Below are 12,057 nucleotides of genomic sequence, written 5' to 3'. Positions count from 1 at the left end.
TCCGGTTTGGGTAAAAGGATTGTGTGAGAGGCATTAAAAGACTGACAAAGGAGGGGAATTGCTGTGAGATCCAGGAGGAGCGGGTATAGTTCATCCTGTGGGATTTTGTAATACTCTCCCATTTGGCCATCGGGACTGGGGGCCTTATGGTCAGGCAAAGTTCTAATAGCGTCACTGAGTTCCTGGTCAGTAATGTCCGTGTCTAAGATGTCACATTGATCTACAGTGAGTTTAGGTAGATGGGCTTCATCTAATAAAATCCTCTGTTGTTTAGGATGAACTGGTTGAGGGAAGTACAATGTAAAATAGTATGTATTGAGAGAGCGGCCTTGTGACTTATTGATCTGGGGGTCAAGAACTGTATTAAAATCCCCTCCCATAATCAGTAACATTTTCCCTCTGTTGCAGTAATCTGGTTCTACTGAAACGAGAGTGCAAGATTTCAACATCAATAATAATAATAAACCACGTTGAAACAATATGGCGACACTGCTGGACTTGGGGGCTAATTCAGCATGGCACACAAGTGTAATCATGATTGCAGATACCCGATTTATTCGGAATTTGCTTGTGCAGAACAGAATGTTCTGTGAATGTGCAAAACAGGTCCTGCAAGAATGCAGTTTCCTGGCCTCGCAAGCTGGGAAGCCTGAGTAAGCTTATTCAGCTGGCCGACGTCCCTGCGCCATCCACCATTGCAGCCGATGGTTGCAATGCTGATCACAGCCTGCGACCTCCTGCTGCGTTTGCATATTAGCAAGGACGGGTTTGCAAAGCTGCCTGCGTGCAGCTTTGCAATTTTGTCTTAAGGTGAATAACCCCTTTAGTGCGGAATGAAGCCACAATACAAGAATCCACCCATGGGGCATGGAGAGTAGTAGTATCACCCCTACTCCAATGAGTTTCTTGCAAAAACATTCAGATCACAACTTTAGATGAGTGAGTACCCTCCTGCGCTTTATAGTGGAGTTCATACTCCCAACATTCCACGAGGCACGGCGCAAATGTATCGGACTACAGGAGGCGATAGAGTTTGCTATAGATACATGTGACTCTGCAGACATTTTTCTGTATCCCAAAATGCTGGTAAGAATGTAATTTGCTGAAATATTTAGTTCTTGAAGTTCATGTGTTAAAAGCAGGAAAAATGGCCAAGCGCAAGGATCTGAGCGACTTTGACAAGGGCCAATTGTGATTGCTAGATGACATAGCATCTCCAAAACGGCAGGTCTTGTGGGGTGTTGCCAGTATACAGTGGTTAGAATCTACCAAAAGTGGTCCAATTAAGGGCAGCCGGTGAACCGGCAACAGGGTCATGGGCACCCAAGGCTCATTCATGCGTGTGGGAAGTGAAGCCTAGCTCATCCTGTCCTAACCCACAGAAGGGCTACCGTTGCTGAAAAGGTTAATGTTGGCTATGGTAGAAATGTGTCAGAACACACAGTGCATAGCCACAAACCAGTCAGAGTGCCAGTGCTGACCCCTGTCCACCGCCGAAAGCGCCTACAATGGGCACTTGAGCGTCAGAACGGGACCATGGAGCAATAGTAGAAAGTATAAAAGTAGATGATGTAAAAGAAAAGGTGATTCATGTGGACGGCCATGTGAATTGTTTATCTGGGAAGAAAGCATGTCGACCGAGGCACTGTGATGCTCTGGGCAGTGCACTACCAGGAAAGCTTGGGTCCTGGCATTCATCTGGATGTTAATTTGGCACTTACCACCTACAGTACCGTTAACATTGTGGATGTGCTGGAAAAACAAGTCCGGCCTTGGAGGCCCCATCTTGCACTTTACAGGACTTAAAGTATCTGCCTCTAGTTTTGATGCCAGATACCACAGGACACCTTCAGAGGTCTTGTGGAGTCCATGCCTCGATGGATCAATATTATCAAAATGAGCACTATATTCTTGCCTAATCAATGCTTGGAGTTTGTCAGAATTTGTGGGTTTTTTGCAATGATTAGGCAAGAATGGGCAGCCATCAGTCAGTATGTGGCCCAGAAGTTGATTGACAGCATGCCAGGGCGAATTGCAGAGGTCTTGAAAAAGAAGGGTCAACCCTGCAAGTATTTACTCTTTGCATAAACTTAATGTAATTGTCAATAAAAGCTTTTGACACTTTTATGAAATGCTTGTAATATAACTTCAGTATACCATAGTAACATCTGACAAAAAGGTCTAAAAACACTGAAGCCGCAAACTTTGTGAAAACCAACACTTGTGTCATTCTCAAAACTTTTGCCCATGGCTGTATGTCCAAGCAAGGTCTTCATAATTAAGCCCGTTGCTGCAAAGATAGCAGCTCTTTATGAGAACAGTGATAAATATTTAAGCCAGTGGTACCCAAACTTTTTTGAATCGCGGCGTCCTAGTGTATCAGCGTTGTTTACACAGCACCCTTAAGCTAAAAGTTTGTTATTGTGAAATTCAGAAAAAATGTAGTGAAGTACTAAAGTGAAGTAAATTGTGGTGGGCAGGTTTGTGCTTCTGTTTGTGCACATATTTACATTATATTGACCATAAAGAATTTGATTTGGTGCTGGACCACCAACCTTAGGCACCCCTGCAATTGTCCCGAGGCACCCCGGGGTGCTGTGGCGCACAGTTTGGGAACCACTGATTTAAGCTGAGTATATTGTGCTGCGTCATTCATTCATTGAGAGCAGGGGTGGGGAACCTTTTTACTGCCGAGGGCCATTTTGATATATATAACCTTATTTGCGAGCCCGGTGTAGGCCACACCCCTCCGTGTGACATCACACAGTGGCGGGGCCACAATTACCAGTGATTACAGCAATGCTGTAAGGGCAACGGTGTGATTGTCTGAAGCATCCTAAGGACTCTCCAGGCGGCACTGCTACATAGATTCTGGCCGCAGGGTGCCAGATGAGGCTAACAGAAAAAAGCTCCGAGGGCCAGACCAAATGATTCCATGGGCCTTATACGACCCCCAGGCCTGAGATTCCCCATCCCTGATTTAGAGAGTCCCTTTATAACGTATAGGGCCGTATTCAATTAGGTGTGAAAGTTGTGTTTGGTGAAAAGCGTTTGACGATGCAAACTTTTTGCGCATATGTGCATATCGCGCTATCCAATTGCCAGAGTTTACGCATGTGTGAAAAGTCCATAGGCAGAAACCGGCGAAAAAGTTTTCACCACATCAGAGGCAGGTGATAAAATGTGCAAAATCTAAATTTTTGGCTAAAAATGTGGTGACTTGGTTCAGAACTCTTTGGACAATGACTAATTAGGCAAAATAAATTTGGCTTAACTCCCCCCTAATATGTCTCTCTTTTTGGGGTGAAAATGAGTTTAAAGTACTGGGTCAGGTATTTGGGGGGCGGTATGGATGGGACAGGTGTTTTTAGGATTGCAGGAGGCTGCATCAGGTGTATTTTAACATTTTATTAAAACTGCACTGTATAGACACAAAAATATACTAGCACCCATTTTAATGTACCCCCAATTTAACTACAATAATTCTATTTTTCAAAAGAAATTGCTTTATATTATTTTTCCACACTTATGCAAATATGCATATTACAAGCCATTTGACCCAATTTAAGAAGGCAAAATACTTTTATTAGGACTATTAATACACTTCTATTTTGATTTCCAATGTCAGGCTTTTTATGGGGTCCAGACTGATTTCCACAAAATGTCCTGTACTTTTCGCTAGCTTCGCCATGCGCAATTATCGCACATATGCGTTTTCACGTGTTTTGCAATTGGATAGGGCGAAAAGCGGGAGTGCGCATTCATAAAAAAATGGCGAATGCTGCCATAACTTCGCAATGCGAACGCTCTTCGCGACTTTTCGCACCTAATTCAATACGGCCCTTAGACTTATAAACATGGCTCCCTTAAGATATTATTCTGTAGCCTCTGTTGAAATTTCAGAGCTGCAATGAAATACGTGAAGCTATATTCATGTCTCACAGCGAATAATATCTTGATACCACTATATAGTGTTGAAACACACTGGTAAAAATTTGGATCAGAATGTAGCGCTTAGTGGGGTGCGGCACCCTTCCTGATTTGAAATCTGTGAAATGCGTCCTGCACTTATGTTGGCGCCCTGCGGGAACTGCCGTCCCCACCCGCGGACTGCAGTGTTCCACATGGGTGGGTGTAAAAGTTCCAGTGAAACAATCTCCGACAAGTGAATGCGCACGGCATCTATTCGCGCTATGGGGAGAGCTTGGGGGCAGCCCAGCATCTCCATGAATGCTGGGTACGCTACCTACAGTGATGAAAAGGGGGCATGTCTCAAGGCCACTCCCTCCTTTTCAAGTAACCACGCCCCTGTTTATGATGCAATTGGACCTTCGGCGTGCGCAGGGGAGTGCCCTTCTAAGATAGCCGCCCTGTCCACCCTGAGTGAACACTAAGGGGGTATATTTACTAAAGTGAGAGTTTTTAGAAGTGGAGATGTTGCCCATAGCAACCAATCACATTCTACTTAACATTTAACTAGCACCTTCTAGAAGATAATAGCTAGAATCTGGTTGCTATGGGCAACATCTGCACTTCTACAAGCTCTCACTTTAGTACATTTACCCCTTTAGTGTTTGTGACTTTTTTTTCATACACGAAATAGAGAATTTGTATTCGCTTTCATCTAACAGTCTGTGCAGATATTTGTCAGCACCTTCTGTTATTTATATTTACAACTGTAAATCTGTGAAAACTTCTTGCAGTTTCGCCTCCCTCCTCCCACTTATCAACATGGTTTTGCCAAAATACAAAAATTCTGCCTTCAGAGGGTTTTACTCCTGACTCTAAATTAGGCCCCTCATTCTGTAGTAGTGTTTTTTTTTTTTTTTTTATATATATATTATTAAGTTTCCGTTTAAAACTTTATTGGCATCACAATACATGCATTTACAACGTATGTAAATGTGAGTTTCCAATGTCGCCATACCAACGCCTTTGTGCTTTCATTTGGGAGTGTTGTGTTTGTGTTCTGGCAAGGTTTTTAAAGGCTTTAAGATGCATGGTGTCAGTCGACCTCCCCGAACATGTGTACTCATTATTCACTGCATATCAAACACGTTCACGCTTGATATGCTGAAACACTGTTCAAACGTGTGTTTTCAAATAACATTGCATATACGCTTTTAGAATTTTAATACAGGTACTTTAATAGGATTGTGCAAGAACTGTTGAAGCTGCTGGCATTTGTAATCTTGTTGTGTGTGTTAAGGGTTGGCATTATTTACTAAAGTTCGGGTTTTTAGAAGTGGAGATTTTGCCCATAGCAACCAATCAGATTCTACTTAACATTTATCTAGCACCTTTTAGAAGATAAATATTAAGTAGAATCTGATTGGTTGCTGTGGGCAACATCTCCACTGTAAAAACCCGCACTTTAGTAAGTATACCCCTAAGGGTATGTCTCTGCAGCGCTAGCTGTTCATGTCTCTTTTGCCTGTGTTACAACTTCTGAACCAACAAATGTGTTTATTATCTGACTAATCTTTGATAACTGGTCTTTATTAATCCCTGAGATAGATCAGTAAGCTGTCACAAGGAGACGCACTGAACGGGTAAGGATTTGTATCCGCCGGTGTTAAAATCATAATTAGGGATTTTTATGACTGTTCGATTAAACCAAACGTGAAAATATAGCTCATTCTTTGTAATACCTATCTACGTCTTTATGTGCGCTTACATACAGAAGATGCGTAGCAGGGGGTGCCGCGCCCCCTGATGAAGAAATATGCAAAACCGTGCCTATCAAGGGACAGGAGCATTGTTGCAGGAGGACATGACAGTGATTGATTTTCTTATTTACCACAATGGCATCACTGTGTGAACTGACATGCTCTGAGGACTAGCCATGCATGGCTCACAGTTTGGCTAAAAATATACACCTGGTTTATTTTGGCAAATTGGGATGTACTTCTTGTCTCCATTCTAGCACCCCGCACTTGTCACAAACTGTGCAGTTCCACTTTCCTGCCTGGGGTGTCGCTCTCTGCTCTGGTGCTTCTAACACATTCAGCTAATGAAAAATAAACACTGAGATACAGACCAAAGTTTGCTAGAAGAACTAGAGCAGAGAGCGACACCCCAGACAGGAAAGAGGAACTGCACAGGTTGTGACAGGTGCAGGGTGCTAGAATGAACACTACTTATTGTAGAATAATCAATACTTAGAATGTGCACTGTTAATACTCATATACTGACACTGAAGCGACATTTAGGGGTTTGTGTTGCTTAATACTGTTTCTATACTGTGTGTGTGTGTTTGGGCGGGGTGTTAATGTTATGCCAGCGTAATTATTGATGTAATTTGGATGCAATACTGTATTTACACTGAAGTGCCAAAAGTCATGGGATAGATGCCTAGTATTGTGTAGGACCCTCTCCAGCTCAGTGAAGTACAGCAACTCGACAAAGCATTGATTCCACAAGTGGACGGAAGACCTCTGGCAAGACATTGACCCATTCCATCTGGATAGCTTCTCGCAACTTCCTGATATTTGTAGGTGCAGGATCTTGTGTGCGAATGGACCTCACCACCTCGTTCCATAAATGCTCGATTGGATTCACTTTGCGCGAACGTGATGGCCACACCATTTGTCAGAACTCTCTAGAATACTCCTCGATCCAATTCTGGACAACTTGGGACCGATGACACGGTGCATTATCTTGCTGGAATATTCCCTCGTTGTGCGGGTATGTGAAGTCCATTAAGGGCTGCAAATGGTCATTAAAGCAATGCCACGTAGCGGTTACCGGTCAGTGACGTGTTCAGGTGGACCAGTGGACCCAACCCATGCCACGTGAACGCACCTCACACCATTATGGAACCACCATCAGCCTTCACGGTGCCTTGTTGACAACTGGGATCCGTGGCCTCATAGGGACTGCACCCTACCTGAAACCTACCATCAGCCCAAAACAACTGGAACTCATCAGACCACACCACATGTTGCCAGTCCACGCCACTAGCCCAGCTAAGACTCTGTGTCCAAGTCATAGTATTAAAATGTGGCACTCTGATTGGTCTTCTGCTCCCATGGAAGCTAAGAACGCTGCACTGACCTGCTGGATGTGCATCTGGTATCTCCTGTATTGAATGTAGATGCGATTTGAGCCAGTGTCTCTTGTCTGTTACCACGGACAATTCTGGCCAGATGCCGCTGGTCACGATCATTAAGCACCCGTTGTCAGCCACTGCGCTGCCCACGGTGTGTGGTAATGCCTTCCATGAGGTATTCCCAGTACATGTGACACTGTAGATTGAGTAATGTTGAGTGTCCGTACAATTTCGGAAATGGAATGTCCCTTCCGTTTAGCGCCCACTATCATGTCCTGTTCGAACTCCATAATTCATGTCTCCTTGCCACGAGTAGCTTAGTCAGTGTTCAAACTGACTCACGAGATGTCAAATTACAACTGATGCAGGTCTGGGCCTTTTCAAGATGTCGCAGTACGGTGACACCACCTACCATTACCTTTACATACTGTTATTCCATGACTTTTGTCACTTCGGTGTAGATGTTGATATTTCGATTTTAGACCTGGGGTCCCATTTTTTTCCATCGCTGCTTCCTCTGAAGTCAAAATCTGGCTACGCCACTGACCTACAGTTGTACTGTTTTTTGGTTGTTTGGTTTTGGGCATTTCTTTTTCAATTTCTGCATGTTTTATTGTGCTTTCAAAATTAATTTAATCTCTGTAATAATGCATTATAAATTAATTATAAGTTAACAAGGTTACTTATGTGTTTTTGCATTTGTTTAGCTTGGGGAAGATGAACACTTGTTCATCTTTTGTTACAAATATTTACAGATGTTTCATATGTAATTCATGTGAGTGTTAAACATATGTGTGAAAGCTTTGCATTTAACATGCATTGTCACTCAAGTTTTCAAAAGAAAATAATGTCAACAAGAGGCCGTAAGCCAGAGAAAAGGATTCCAACTTGTCACGCCAAAGGTATCCTCTCTGAACCAATGAAAACTGTAGGGACAGTGACAGAGGTAGACAACATTTTGTTAATATGTGACATTGCAAACCAAACAGATTATATTTAGTAGCTGCTTCAAAAACATTCTAGTAGTAAGTTAAAATAATGTGTGTGTGTGTGTATAGATAGACAGACAGACAGACAGGCAGGCAGGAAAAGTCCGGCACTCATACATACAGAGAGACGCGGCACTCAGGGCTTAGAAAAGAAACAAAACACTGAAACGACTCAGAGCAGTGTCAACGTCTCAATGTCAAATTAACATTTTTGTGATTTATTTTTTTTTTTTTCAAAGCCCTGAGTGCTGCATCATAGATATAGATATATCTATATATATATATAATTATATATATAGATATAGATATATATATATATATATAATCTCTCTCTCTCTCTCTCTCTCTCTCTCTCTCTCATAGTAGATTAATACTGAAGACATCAAAACTATGTAATTATGTTGTGAACAAAAAAAAAGTGTTACACAAATCAAAATATGTTTTATATTTTAGATTCCTCAAAGTAGTCCCCTTTTGCTTGGATGACAGCTTTGCATTCTCTCAATCAGTTTCATGATGTCTCCTGGAATGGTTTTCCAACAGTCTTGAAGGAGTTCCCAGAGGTGCTGAGCACTTGCCTGCTTTTCCTTCACTCTGTGGTCCAACTCATCCTAAACCAGCTCAATTTGGTTTAGGTCGGGTGATCGTGTGGGCCAGGTCAACTGATGCAGCACTCCATCACTTTCCTTCTTGGTCAAGTAGCCCTTAGTTTTGAGGTCATTGTCTTGTTGAAAAACAAATGAAGGTCCCAGTAAGAGCAAACCAGATGGGATGGCATGGCGCTGTGGTAGCCATGCTGGTTAAGTGTGCCTTGAATTTTGAATAAATCACCAACAGTGTCACCAGCAAAGCACCCCCGCACCATCACACCACCTCCATGCTTCACAGTGGGAACCACACATGCAGAAACCATCCGCTCACTCATCAGATCAAAGTACAGATTTCTACTGGTCTAATGTCCATTCCTTGTGTTTCTTGGCCCAAACAATTCTCCTCTTCTTGTGCATCCTCAGTAGTGGCTTCTTCGCAGCAATACGACCATGAAGGCCTGATTCACGCAGTCTCCTCTGAAAAGTTGATGTTGAGATTTGTCTGCTACTTGAACTCTGTGAAGACTTTATGTGGTCTCTAATCTGAGGTGCTGTTAAGTAGCGGTTTCTGAGGCTGGTAACTAATGAACTTATCCTCTGCAGCAGAGGTAACTCTTGGTCTTCCTTTCGTGGGGAGGTCGTCATGAGAGCCAGTTTCATCATAGCGTTTGATGGTTTTTGCAACTGCACTTGAGGATACATTCAAAGTTCTTGAAATTTTCTGTATCGATTGATCTTCATGTCTTAGTAATGATGGACTGTCATTTCTCTCTACTGAGTTTAGTGGTTGGTGCCATAATATGGATTACAACAGTAGTCAAATAGTGGTGTCCACTGTGTTCTAACCCTACCTCTGCACAACACAACTGATGGTCTCAAACACATTAAGAAGGCAAGTAATTCCACAGGTTGACTCTTGACAAGGCACACCTGTTAATGCAAAACCATTCCAGGAGACTACCTCATGAAGCTGATTGAGAGAATGCCAAGAGTGTGCAAAGCTGTCATTCAAGCAAAAGGGGGCTACTTTGAGGAATCTATAATATAAAATCTATTTTGATTTGTTTAACACTCTTTTGTATACAACATAATTCTGTATGTGATTTTTTTTCATAGTTTTGATGTCCTCAGTATTCATCTACTATGTTGAAAATAATTTAAATAAACAAAAACCATTGAATGAGAAGGTGTGTCCAAACTTTTGACTGGTACTGTATAATATATATAATTTATTTTCATACAAAGTGAAGGGAAGGATGACGAGCTCCTACTAGTGCTTAAAGTAGTTAGTGAACAGTGCTTATCTTAGAGCTTTGTCTCCAAACCGAATACTCTTAGTCGTCACCCACGGACTTCTTATGGATCCAATATATAAGGGGATGAAGTCTGAACAATAAGACGAAACGTGTTGGGTTTATACCTATCTAACTGGAGTTCATCGAAGGACAGAAAAGCTGATTTGTTTTCTTTTACGTTTAATACTTTTTCTTCCCTGCAATTGGATTTCTGTAATAAATGTATATTTTATGAAACATACTTACCTGGAAATTTGTATGTATCTAAAAATTATATGGGACTTAAGTTCCTAAAAAATGAGGGACTGTTGTCTTACCCTTAGAATGCATTAAGTCTAATGACTAAGGGCCTGATTCAGCTTGGATCGCAGTTGCTAATACGCACACAATCGGCTGATTGTTGCGTTCTGCGTATGCAGTAATAGGATATTTTGGCTGAAAACGCATAGGTCCGTGAACTTATCACCGATGCTATGTTTTTTCGCCTTTGCGGCTGCAAAAAAAATGCACTTTTCCTGGATTTTTTCTCGGGACACATCAGGACCCTACAAAAAAAACAAGATAAGTGCCAGTGTCAGGCAGCACTTCGGGGCTAATTGGATGGCCCCGGGGGATCCATTAGCGCCCAAACAACGTTAAACGCTAATTGGATACTGCCCTAAGTACTATTTTTGTTTTTTAGCTGTATTTTGGATCCATAAAAAGTCTGTGGGTGGCCCAATGCGATCCACTTAATGAACAGTGCTCATCTTTAACCCTGGTTTCCAAACTGTTTTTTTTTTGTTTTTTTTTAAAGCATCGGTCGGTCTCTCTCTCTCAAGTTAATTAAAAAATATTTAAATTGTGTGGTTTCACTATTTGTCAATATACGTGTTCACTTATACTAAGATATATTAAATACACTGGGTTCTGGTATTCCTTTTTGTGTGTGTATATATGCCTAGAACAGCAGAGAGTGGTAAGTGACACGTTTGCTTTTGTTGCAGATATATTTCACGTGAGTTGTTCACAAGCAATATGGAATTTGTTTACAAATAAACACACCGTAAAACGCTGAGTGTTTAAACCATTACTATGAAATGTCTTGGCAGGAAAACGTGTCCTTGGCTGATATTTTGTCACTACGAGATAACAGTCTGGCTGAGCAGGATATTTGGGCAATCTGCCTGGAGTGCTGCTATTCCATGAAGGACATCTCTCACGCAGCCATCTTCCAGACGCTGTGCATTACCCCAGATACACTGGCGTTTAACACCAACGGCAATGTCTGTTTCATGGAGCAGCTTAGTGGTAAGTCTCTCTTTCCTCCTCCAGTGCCAAGTCCCGTGACAGCTTTTTCAATGACAACAGTGCATCAATTATGAAATGCTCTTGAAATGAGTACAAAACAGCAGTGTTGCACAGCAGAATACAAGGGTATAAGCAGAAAAAAAGACCCAGAGAGATATAAGAAATTTAATGAATCATCTGAAATTTGACCAACCACACTTGTATAACACTAGGTTCTTTTAAAGATCCACGATAACTGTAAATAGATTATTTTCCATATTTGCCTATATGATATTAAGCCTTATTATATTGTGCTCTATTTAAGTTACATGCCTTTTCTTTAATTGTAGAATTTTTGAGAAAATTTCAATGCAATACAAAATGTTTTTCGTTTTTTTAAATATTCTTCTTTTAAATATTTTTTTTTTTTTTTATGTTCACTACCGGTCAGAAGTTGTCTGTGTACAATGAAATTAAAGCAGAGAACAAATTTAGAAAATTGGAGATAAAAAAGCTCATGGAATCATTTTGTTAAACAACAATTTTATATAAATTTATAAATTGTCAAAATAGCCACCGTTTGCAGATATAACCACAGAACACACTTGTAACAACCTTTCTACAATGAAAATCAACACCCCTGCAGAAGTTTCCACAAATGTGTGGCACTTGAAGGTTGCTTTGCTTTCACCCTTCTGTCCAGATCATCCCAAACCAGCTTGATGGGGTTAAAGTCTGGAGACTATAGCTGCCATTCTATGATTTGATACCTTTTTGAAAATGAATACCGGTATGTCTCTGGCACTTAAATAGATATTAATCTTAGATCATGGTCTAGAACTGGTATAATTGTAATGTGGGAG

General features: G+C 41.4%; 1 protein-coding gene across 1 annotated transcript in view; it reads left to right on the top strand.

Moving 5' to 3' along the window:
• The window catches only part of KNDC1 (kinase non-catalytic C-lobe domain containing 1), a 134,413-nt gene that overhangs the window by 17,681 nt on the left and 104,675 nt on the right, over window positions 1-12,057 (top strand). Inside the window, exon 2 of the mRNA XM_088476932.1 lies at window positions 11,017-11,215. Coding sequence (XP_088333058.1) covers window positions 11,017-11,215 — 199 coding nt within the window. The remainder of the gene's footprint in view (window positions 1-11,016; window positions 11,216-12,057) is intronic.

Source organism: Taudactylus pleione, unplaced genomic scaffold (assembly GCF_031769625.1).
Source record: "Taudactylus pleione unplaced genomic scaffold, aTauple2 ptg000198l, whole genome shotgun sequence".
In the NCBI taxonomy this organism is placed as follows: Eukaryota; Metazoa; Chordata; class Amphibia; order Anura; family Myobatrachidae; genus Taudactylus; species Taudactylus pleione.
The sequence above is the reverse complement of the archived record's forward strand: the minus strand, read 5'-3'. Positions and strand labels throughout refer to the sequence as shown.